This window comes from Camelina sativa, chromosome 4 (assembly GCF_000633955.1).
Source record: "Camelina sativa cultivar DH55 chromosome 4, Cs, whole genome shotgun sequence".
NCBI lineage: Eukaryota > Viridiplantae > Streptophyta > Magnoliopsida > Brassicales > Brassicaceae > Camelina > Camelina sativa.
This window is the reverse complement of record NC_025688.1, coordinates 3,906,815-3,918,721: the sequence shown is the minus strand read 5'-3', so window position 1 is coordinate 3,918,721 and position 11,907 is coordinate 3,906,815. Positions and strand designations below refer to the sequence as shown.

Genomic DNA, 11,907 nt, shown 5'->3' with positions numbered 1-11,907 from the left:
CCTAACACTTTTTTGTTTGTTTTAGTTTGTCTCATTGTTTAGAATCAAAGAGCACAAAAATTTTCGTAATCTATAATTCTTGAAGAAACTATATAGAAGATCATGGCTAAGGCGTGAGGTAAAACTAAAAGGTACGAGTAATTATAAAGATATGAAACTAAACATCATTATTAATTAGCACCCGATGTTAAAAACAAACGATTAAAGAAAAAACACAAACTGATCAAAACTATAAAGAAAAAACATCAATAAAGAAAGTAGCTTTAACGACGGTGAAGAAGTCTTTCTCAGAATGAATCTCAGAGTATTCTCCATGTCCAAGACTCATCCACCGTTTCTTCTTCTCCGCCATTTTCTTCATCTGCTTCAACCTTCTCTCTCTCAATACTTCCAGATCGTCTTCGTCTAGCTTCTCTAGCGACGCTATCTCCTCGTCTAGTTTGTCTTCCATTGCTTTCGCTACCGTCAGAACTTGTTAAACTTGAAATAAAAACACTTACTGTTCCCATGTTGCTCCAAAAAATGGAACAGCTGAAATAACCCAAAACCAGAAAGTATCTCTTCCACACATAGCAGTGCTCCCATATGCCATTGTTTCTAACGCACAACCAAGAGCATCACAACCATGGTCGAAAAGCTCTCCTAGTGGGCTAGAAGAATTTGTTCTTCGTGCTTGCTTCCCATCAACCGCATCAAATGTCTAACATTCAATCGTAAGAGCTCAAGATATGTCAGAAAAACAGTCTACATGACCCTTAAGAAGCATATGAAATTGGGATATTAAGGAGAAAGAATCAGACCTGATACAAAAACAGAAGTAGGCCATGTGCAAAGTGAACCCATCGAGGAGGAGCAGAATCCAACTTAGGCGAGTATATCTAAACACAGTTTGAAGAAATCCATATGAGCAAAGTAACCAGAAGCTTCAAGAGAATAAAGAATTATGAAAATCAAACCAAACTCACATAGCCTAACAGAGCAGACGTGAGAAGAAACATGAACCCCATAAGTGTTATCTACAAAACAAAACACACACAAACCGTAAGTGGTTGTTACTAGATTCCAAGTTTAAATGCAAAATATAGGATTCACTTATACCATGTTGGGTCTGGATATGGATTCCAAAGTGAACACATGAAAAGACAAACAAAAACGTTAGCTTCAGATCTCTAAACAACTAAATTTTAAAGAGAACATTAATGCAAAAGGAGAGGATACTTACGGCATCCATAGAGGGAAGATTTTGACAAAACGGTTCCAAAAAGGTTGGAGAACGTATTTGGCAAGATAAGAAATCAACACCACTGCATTTGTGTTTCTGAAGAGCAGCTCCACCATGAGCTCCTATGTAACCCATTTTTTTCTTTTTCAAAATTACAATTGTGAATCCAAATTGGGTCTCTTTCTCAAATCAACAACCTGTCAAAAGATCAAAAAAACAACAAACGAACAAAAAATGTCACTAAAGGTTGGATCTTTTTATGTAAAGAAGAAGACTTTTCAAATACCCTAAAGCAATAGACACGAATTCTACATGACCCATCTGAAAAAAAGACAAGATTTTTTGCAAATTGCTTCAAATTGACGAACTTGGAGAAGCAATTAGAGAGGTGTTTAACGAAACTAGTGTTGTTGTATAGGACCTTTTAAAGAAATCGTAGATTCTAGTGAATGAGGAGCAGATTCGATCTAAGATTCTGAAGACGAAATAGGTAAAGAGAAGAAGAAGAAGAGAACTTACGACGCTTCGGCGATGGCGTGATGCTACAAAGCCAAAGATGAAGACGAGAAGAGGTCAGAGGAGAATGAGAGAGAGAGAGCTATGTGGTATTGTTTGAGTCTCTCCCTCTCTTTGTTGAACAATACTTGGGTTCACCCCTCTCCATTCAACCCCTTATAAAATAAGAAAATAAAATCTGTATACATTATTATAAAATTAAAAAATTTAAACCGCTTTTTAATAAACCCAAACCGACATATATAAAATCTAAATCCTAACTATATTATTTGTGAACCCAAACCGATGTATAATTTTATTCTACTTGTAAAATTTAAACCCTAACCATCTCATTTGTGAACCCAAACCGATATATTTTGTTTTAATTGTGAAATCTAAACCCTAACATCTCATTTGTGAACCCAAACCGACACATAATTTTAATCTACTTGTAAAATGTAAACCCTAACCATCTCATTTGTGAACCCAAACCGACATATAATTTCGTTCTAATTGTAAAATCTAAACCCTAACCACCTCATTTGTAAACCCAAACCGACATATAATTTCGTTTTAATTGTAAATTCTAAATCCTAACCACTTCATTTGTAAACCAAACCGACATATAATTTTATTCTAATTTTAAAAATCTAAACAGTATACAGAATTTGTTTCCTTAATTTGGTTTACTTTTTAATTTAATTTTGATTTTAAAAATAAAATATTAAATGGAAAATTCTGATTGGCTGAGAGAAGAAGGGGTGAATAGAGAGGTTCACCCCCAGGGGTGAACCTAAGTATTTTTCAAGAAAGATACAACAAAGACGTAAAGTACTTAGGTTCACCCCTATGTATTCACCCCCTCCCCTCTCAACCAATCAGAATGTTCCATTTAATATATCATTTAAAAAATAAAATAAAATTAAACTAAAAACAAAACAAATTAAGGAAACAAATTATGTATACTTTTATTTAAAGAAAGTTAAATATTGGCTTGGTTTAGATTTTATATATCGGTTTGGGTAGTTTAGATTATACAATTAAAACGAAATTATATGTCGGTTTGGGTTTACAAAAAAGTGGTTAGGGTTTAGATTTTACAATTAAAACGAAATTATATGTGGGTTTGAGTTTACAAATGAGATGGTTAGGGTTTAGATTTTATAATTAGAACGAAATTATATGTCGGTTTGGGTTTACAAATGAAGTGGTTAGGGTTTAGATTATACAATTAAAACGAAATTATATGTGGGTTTGAGTTTACAAATGAGATGGTTAGGGTTTAGATTTTATAATTAGAACGAAATTATATGTCGGTTTGGGTTTACAAATGAAGTGGTTAGGGTTTAGATTATACAATTAAAACGAAATTATATGTGGGTTTGAGTTTACAAATGAGATGGTTAGGGTTTAGATTTTATAATTAGAACGAAATTATATGTCGGTTTGGGTTTACAAATGAAGTGGTTAGGGTTTAGATTATACAATTAAAACGAAATTATATGTGGGTTTGAGTTTACAAATGAGATGGTTAGGGTTTAGATTTTATAATTAGAACGAAATTATATGTCGGTTTGGGTTTACAAATGAAGTGGTTAGGGTTTAGATTATACAATTAAAACGAAATTATATGTGGGTTTGAGTTTACAAATGAGATGGTTAGGGTTTAGATTTTATAATTAGAACGAAATTATATGTCGGTTTGGGTTTACAAATGAAGTGGTTAGGGTTTAGATTATACAATTAAAACGAAATTATATGTGGGTTTGAGTTTACAAATGAGATGGTTAGGGTTTAGATTTTACAATTAGAATGAAATTATATATCGGTTTGGGTTTATAAAAGAGCGGTTTAAATTTTTAATTTTATAATAATATATAAAGATTTTATTTCCTTATTTTATAAGGAGGTGAATGATAAGGTTCACCCTTAAGTATTGTTCTATAATTTAATTTATTGCAGGGCAGGCATAGCAGACAGGCTTAATCTGCTTGAAAACTATATTAAGATCATCCAGTTCATGAATTTCTAGCTGATCACTAATCCATATCACAATCGATCTGGGTTTGCTATCATATCGATCCAAAATTTATGGTGATAACAATATTATGAAAGCAACCCAATATAAGTTTTTGTTCTAAATGTCATATCAAATAAATATATCTACCAATAAAACGTCGTCCATATATGCATTTCCGAATCTCATACATATTTTCTTATTTGTTGGCCTAGAATAAAAGATCTCAAAATTTTAAATTATTATTAAAAACTTAGTTATGCGATAGAATATAAGATCTCAAATAGTTAAATTATTATTAAAACCTTAGTTATGTGATGAAAAATCTTAACATATAAGGGACGAGACGCATTTTCGGTCCCAAAATAAACATATTGTTTTTCTTACTACTTTTTTCTATGTATTGTCTTTATTGATAACAAAAACAAATCTGATCATTCTTTTTGTCTAAACCAAATGTAGAGTTTAGATCTTGAATATATTAATAATATTTCTAAAAAATTGTTTACAAATATGTTAGTAAATTTAGTTTTTGAAATCAACCCCGCACGTATGTGCGGGTCCGAATCTAGTTGTGATATAAGTAAAGACAGTTGTGAAAAAAAAAAAAGAATAATTGTTGTAAAGTTAGAGAATCACCAAATGAATTAATACTCAATCTATTTCCTAAAAAGTATCATTCCATATTCTCCAATGTATTTTTTATGCTAAATTTTTTAATTTACCTCTAAAGCCAAAGCTCATTTCATTAAATTTAAATCATTAACCATTTATTAAATTATTTAAAGTTTAAATATAAGCAAACATGTATAATTCAAAATTTTCTTAATTTGTGTGAAATATGTCAAAATAACACTCTTTGTTAAATTAGATGATAGAGATGGATATGTTAAATTAATTGATTCATTTTATTGTCATGCGATGGTTATGATTGATAGTTTTTATTCTCCAACAAGAAACCTGAAAATTTTATTACAGTCATCAAATCTTTCATTTTACGTATGTGAATTTATTTTAAATGAAATTAAATAAAAATTAGTATAGTTTAGTAATTACATGTTAGAAATAAAACAAAATTTGAGAAATATATACAAGATATATATCATACTCTACAATATCAAATTTTGAATCAAACTCATACAATAATGTTGAATTTATTTTTCAACCCACATATATATAACAACATAAAAAAAAAAATTTGAGATATAGTGGAAGACTGGGAAATGATGAAAAAAATAATTATTTTAAAGATGATAATCCAAAGAGAGATGAAATTTTCAACTTGATTATCTTGTTTGGCGATGGTTGGTACTAAAGTATTGATATTTTTGAATCGCCATCAATCAATCTGAAAAAAATTGTTATAGCCATCAAAAAATTATTTTTACATATAAGAGGTGAACTAAAATATGAAAATTATAGAATGAATAATTTAGTAACACATCTAAAATAAAACTCTAATTATATTTAAACTTTTCCAATGATAGTTTAATTAATTATGAGTCTATAAGGAAAAAATAACAATTACGGATTTGAGATATAGTGGGAAAGGTTAATAAATTTTTTTTTCCAATAACATTATATTACTAATATGATGAAAAAATGATTTTTTCGTCCATGAATTCATAGAATAATTAAAGTAAGTAAAAACAATGGATCATAATTAAATTGAAACAAGTATTTTGTGCACCCTATCTCATTGATGACTTAGCATTTTTCATAGAAGCTAAGTCTTCCACCCACATATATTTTAAGGGTGGTATTTACAATCTTCTAAATTAGCATACTCAAAATTGTAGTTTTTTCTTAATTTCAAGATGATTCGGTTGTAGTATGATTGGAAAGCCAATGATTTGTTAAACATTTATTTCTCATCTTTGTTTCAAACTTGTATAATTTGATCATTCATGCATATATATATATATATATATTATATATGTATACAGTAAAACCTCTATAAATTAATCTATAAATTAATAATTATTAATTTACACTATTAAATAATAATTATTAATTTATAGATATATTTTTAATTGTTTAAATTTTTTAAAATTATGAATTGAGACAATTTTAGCAAAATAAGATTAGATTTTCGAATGTTGTAAATTTTATGGTTTAGGAAGTGAACTTGTAATATTTAGAAAATATTATTGACAATTAATTACAAATACTATAGACAAATTGACTTATACACATGACATACATAAATTCAAATTTATGAATAGTATCAATTTTCCTATTTTAATAGTCTGTCAAATTATCAAATTGTAAATGATGCATATATAAAAATTGAAAACTTTAAAAAATTAACTATTTTTATGACATGTTATAGAATATTTTAGAGATATAGTTATAGTTTGAAAATACAACATTACAATTGTTCTATAGAAATGAGTTTTAGGAGAAACATACATTATTATATCACTATATATGTATATATGTACATTTACATGATTATTAGTTTATGATATTATCGGGACCATATTTTACATGGGGATTTCAAAAAAATTATTATCTTATTATCTTATCGAATTTTGCTAATTTTTACACTGGCCCGACTTGCGACCAACAAAATTTATTAATTTATAGTGTTTATTAATTTATAGAGTATTAATTTATAGAGGTTTTACTATACATATTATATATATATATATGTATGTATATGTGTATATTTTTGAAGTACATTTTGGATTCTACCCTTTTAGTTTTGCTTATTTAATTAATGCCTAAAGGATTTCCAAAAATAATATTACTTCACATTTTGTTTCCTAAACTAGATTTTAACCCGCGGGATTATGTATTTTTATATATTTTATATAACTTACTAAAGGACATTATGTTGGATCAAATATATGTTTGAAATTTTTTTACAATAATATTGAGATACTTGTAATTTTATTTTCTTTATCTATTTAAAAATTATTATTTTCATTTGAAATTTAATTAATCAAAATTCTTTTATTTAGGAATTCAATCAATCAAAGTTAGTTGTTGTGAAAGTAACATCTGTTAATATGTATAATACTTTGTAGTTCGTATAAAATTATTTAGATTTTATCCACCAATTTGGAATTAATTAGTTTTGTCCAGAACCTCTTAGTTATTAAAAAAAAAATAGTTAGTTTTGTATATGAGTATGATGGAGCGGATTAGTGTTGGATTTTAACTTCTTTCATATAAAATTAAGTTTTAAAATATTTTGTTTGTGTTTTTAGACCAACCCGCAAAAATATATAAGTGTACTAATTTTTTTTTTCTTTCAGCAAAAATAAATTATATTAATGAATCAGAAAAGTCATTACACAATTGTTTTGATAACCAAGAGGGTGGTGAGAAACATCCTGAATAGAATGGAGTTACAACCAAATTTAGCTAAGTAATGAGCAATATAATTGCAGGTTCTTGGAGAATAAAGTACATAGCATGATCTAAAGCATGAAACCCAGTAATCAATATCTTGAACTATGCCCATGATAGAAACATCAGAATTTTTTTTTGAATGATCTTATTAAGAGTTTTATTATCTCCTTCAAAGATGACAGTGGTTAAGCCTCTAATCCATGTTTGTTGAAGTGCTGCCAGTAACGCTTTCGCTTCCGCTTCTAGTGGAGATGCTATGAAACATCCGTGTTCCGGGAATAGAGTTTGGGATGTGTTGCGTAAACCGAAGGAGTGCGTTTTAATTGATTTTTGGTTTAATTAAATCCTGGTTTAATCAAATTAAACCAAAAACCCTTATTTCTCGTTCTAATTGTCGATGCCTCCTCTCTCCTTTTGGTGCTTTTCTCGACATTTTCATCAGAGAGAGGGAGAGAAAGAGACATAACTCTTGGTTATTGGGTGTAAAGGAGAAAGAGAAGGAGATCAACTTTTTTTCTTAGAGTTAAGAGAGAAACATAACTGTCACGGTTTGGAAGAAGGAAGATCCGAATAGTCGAATCGTTTCGAAAGGTACTGATTTTTGGTAGGGTTGTAGCTAAAATAGTTTCGTACACTCTGCTTTTCGCAGAAGTGAATTTGAGTTAATATTCTAGGAGATATTATAAGTTTCGTGGGGCTTTTCTTTTCATTCGCGGATTGAGATCAGCGGGTCTTACGGGGACGATTTCGGTTTCATCTGAGATCCGATCGTGCTGAAATTTTGTGGGCAACTTTTGGACGTATATACCTTGCTTTTCACCGGAGGGATTAGAAAGTTAACGGTTCGTTTTGATTTCATGGTTTCACTTGTGAGGTTGTTCTTTTCTGATTTTTCTATCAGTTTGTTTCAATGTCTGTTTGTTGTTGTGATTGGTTGTAGGAGCGAGTTGGGTTGTTCTTGGATATTGGAGGGCTTCTTTTCTAGTTGTATTTATTTTATTGAATCACTTGTTAAGGTGAATGCGTGACCATGAGCTTATCTAAGCGATTGGGTTGTATGACTTGTTTTGTGTGATGATATGTAGGTGTGGTGAAAGTGTTATTGGTTGTTCAGTTTAATGGTTGGTTTGTTATATTTTATTTGTAGTTGTATTCTTGATTTGCTTGTGTGTATAGCTCGTAGATGGGAGGATCGTCTCACTGGATATTTCTGTTAATACTCACGCATCTCATTGTGTTTATGGTGTAGGTAGAGGCAAACTGTGACCGTGGGATCATGGCAATCAAGAGGAGGATGTTCTAGGGACTCGATTGGATGTTGTCTGGCTTGCTAGATTGCTAAATTTAAGTCATTAGAATGTGGTTTAGGTTGCTAGTTTTATGATTCATGTTGTTTGGAATATTAGTTTATGGTTTTGGAATTAATACTGTTATATCATATTGGTTATTGGTTATTTATTAATATTCTTATTTCCGCTGTTGGTTGTGTTTGTGGTTAGGGCTAGTGGGTATGGGACCACTAGTTTAGATTATTATTATTATTATATTTATTATTTATTAAAAAAAATGGGTCGGGTCGTTTCAGTTTGGTATCAGAGCCCTTACGGTTCCAGGTTTGGGTTCACTAGGTTTTGTGCTGTAGATGTTTGGGATTTGCATGCTTTGATTGATTATGTGAGTTAGTCAATAGTATGTGGCATGGAGTCCTAGAACATTCTCTTCGAGCCTTCAATGAGATTCCACGGTATGTTATGTTTCTTTGTGTGGTTTTGATTTGTTTCTATACTTGTTAGCCTCTGTTCTTGGAAGAGCAGTGGTTAAAGGTGTTGAGTTGTTGGTCGTGGACGGGGACGTGGTCGTGGTCGTGGTCGTGGTCATGGTCGGGCGGGTCACGAGGCTAGCGAGTGTGTGGTCCAGAGTTCCACGAGGAGGTACGTCAGAGGGTCGCAAGCATATCACGAGGGACCGGAGGGGGTTAGCCGGTAAGCGTGCCGGGGGTGCTGGGAACCCAGAGGTGGGGTTGCAGCAGGTGTAGCCCAAGGCCAAGATGATCACTTGGCAGATCTGTTGGCGTGCTGTTGGAGCGGTTACCGAGAGGGGCACCAGTGCATGCTCCAGTTGTACCGCATGTGGCGGGGTGCAGCCGAGGGCTGCGGATGTTGAGGAGTTTCCATCTTATGTTAGGAGGATGGGGTAGTTGTAGATGACCGGTATGAGATTATTCTCAAGAGATATCGTGCCTAGAGAGGCGGATAGGCGGACATATACAGTTGGAGCAGATATTTCTCTGTTTGGTGGTTAATCCAGTTGGATATTAGGAGTTGAGTGGGCAGTGTTATACTCGGACCACAGGACATACTTTTGGTCGAAAGATGTTTATTTTCTTTAAGGATTGTTGCTCCTGAGGGGATGGTGGTTTCCTAGAATACCGATAGCTCGAGGGGCTAAGGGCTCCGAGAGTGGCAGAGGGGATGATGTTTTCCTGAGGGGATGAGTAGTTCTCCTGATACTAAGATCTTGAGGATTGTGTTCCAAGAGTGAGACGGTATAACTCGAAGACACTGGTTATCGGTATGGCCCCCAGGTTGCGACCTAAGGTTGGAGGAGTTTGGAGCAAGCAATGCCTAGGACGGGAGTATAAACTTAACGACAAAATGTAGACCTCGAGAATTGATGGTGGTTTAATGTTGGATTCTAGTAGTGTGGCCGATGTGCTTACTGGTGTTGTTGGAGGTCCAACGGATGCTGTGAGTGTGGTGACAGTTTTGCTCAGACCGAGATGAACGTATTGCAGATTTTTCTGACAATGTTGTTGGAGAAGATTGAATAAGATGATTAGTTCTTATGAAATCTTGATGTGGAATGAGTTATGGGATTATGTGATTCTAGAAATGGAAAGTTTCCATAAATAGAAAGTTTCTAAATATGGAAAGTGTTGAGGGAGTTACAGTTTTGCTATTTATGGAAAGTGTTGTTGCAAAGGAAGAATAGAAAGTTCCAGAAAGGAAAATTTCTATAAATAGAAAGTTTTATGAATAGTTAGGACTTGTCTATTTTTGGAAAGGGGATGTGAAATGCCGGAGAGGCGAAATGTTTAATGGATGACCTGAAGAGTGGTCACAGATGAGATGATCAGTTCTCAAGGATCTTTTATTGATGACTTTCAGGTGGCGGCGAGTTGATGTTGGCATATTTGATTATTAATTTAGTAGAGGTGAGTAAGTAACCAGAGGGTTTGTTGAGCATGAGATTCTTTCGTTCTATAACTTCACCGTGGGGAGCACCGGTGTTGTAAGAGTAGAAGAAGGATGATGTATGGGTTTTATGAGTTTCTTAGTTTGGAAGGTTACTAAAGGAGATTTGTGTAGGGCTTTGCAAGTAGGGCACACCCTATGACTAAGTTGATAGGGAAGAATGTTCCTTTTCGTTGGTCACAGGAGTGTAAGGAGGGCTTTGCAAGCCTTAAGGAGATGTTGACTACTACGCCAGTGTTGGCTTTGCCTGAGCAGGGAGAACCCTATGTGGTTTATACTGATGCATCTAGAGTTGGTTTGGGGTGTGTGTTGATGCAGCATGGGAAGGTGATTGCCTATGCTTCGCGGCAGTTGCAGAAGCATGAGGGCAACTATCCTACTCATAATTTGGAGATGGTTGCTGTAGTTTTTGCCCTGAAGTTTGGAGAACTTATCTTTATGGTGCAAAGGTAGAGATGTTTACAGATCATAAGAGCCTGAAGTATATATTCACTCAGCCTGAGCTGAATTTGAGAGAGAGGCGATGGATGGAGCTTGTGGCAGATTATGATTTGGAGATAGCCTATCACCCTGGTAAGGCTAACACAGTTTCTGATGCTCTGAGTCGGAAGAGGGTAGCTTCGGCTCAGGAGCAGGAGATGGAGTCTCTGGTAGGAGAGATCAGTGCTTTGAGCTTGTGTGCTATTTCACAGGAACCATTGGGTTTGGAAGCAGTAGATAGAGCAGATCTTCCGAGTAGGGTGCGTTTGGCTCAGGAGAAGGATTTGGGGCTGGTGAATGCCTCAAAGGATGTTGATTCAGAGTGTCAGGTCTCATACATTGGAACTATCTTGGTGCACGGTCGGGTTTGTGTGCCCAAGGATGAGGAGTTGAGACAGGAGATCTTGAGAGAGGCTCATGCGAGCAGGTTTTCCAATTCATCCAGGAGCGACTAAGATGTACCGAGATCTCAAGAGGTACTATCNGAGAGGCGATGGATGGAGCTTGTGGCAGATTATGATTTGGAGATAGCCTATCACCCTGGTAAGGCTAACACAGTTTCTGATGCTCTGAGTCGGAAGAGGGTAGCTTCGGCTCAGGAGCAGGAGATGGAGTCTCTGGTAGGAGAGATCAGTGCTTTGAGCTTGTGTGCTATTTCACAGGAACCATTGGGTTTGGAAGCAGTAGATAGAGCAGATCTTCCGAGTAGGGTGCGTTTGGCTCAGGAGAAGGATTTGGGGCTGGTGAATGCCTCAAAGGATGTTGATTCAGAGTGTCAGGTCTCATACATTGGAACTATCTTGGTGCACGGTCGGGTTTGTGTGCCCAAGGATGAGGAGTTGAGACAGGAGATCTTGAGAGAGGCTCATGCGAGCAGGTTTTCCAATTCATCCAGGAGCGACTAAGATGTACCGAGATCTCAAGAGGTACTATCATTGGGTCGGGATGAAGAAGGATGTAGCTAGTTGGGTTTCGAGGTGCGATGTGTCTCAGCTATTGAAGGCTGAGCATCAGGTTCCTGGCGGTTTACTGAAGAGTTTACCCATTCATGAGTGGAAGTGGGTTATGATCACCATGGA

The 11,907-nt window shown here is 34.2% G+C and overlaps 1 protein-coding gene across 1 annotated transcript; it reads right to left on the bottom strand.

Moving 5' to 3' along the window:
• On the bottom strand, nucleotides 149–1,849 carry LOC104779742 (choline/ethanolaminephosphotransferase 2-like). Its single transcript, XM_010504128.2, has 6 exons — nucleotides 1,742–1,849; nucleotides 1,223–1,419; nucleotides 1,099–1,108; nucleotides 966–1,016; nucleotides 801–878; nucleotides 149–700 (listed from the first exon to the last, which is right to left on the bottom strand). Exons 2-6 carry the CDS (start codon nucleotides 1,336–1,338, stop codon nucleotides 497–499), a joined length of 459 nt encoding a protein of 152 aa, XP_010502430.1. The 5' UTR covers nucleotides 1,339–1,419; nucleotides 1,742–1,849; the 3' UTR covers nucleotides 149–496.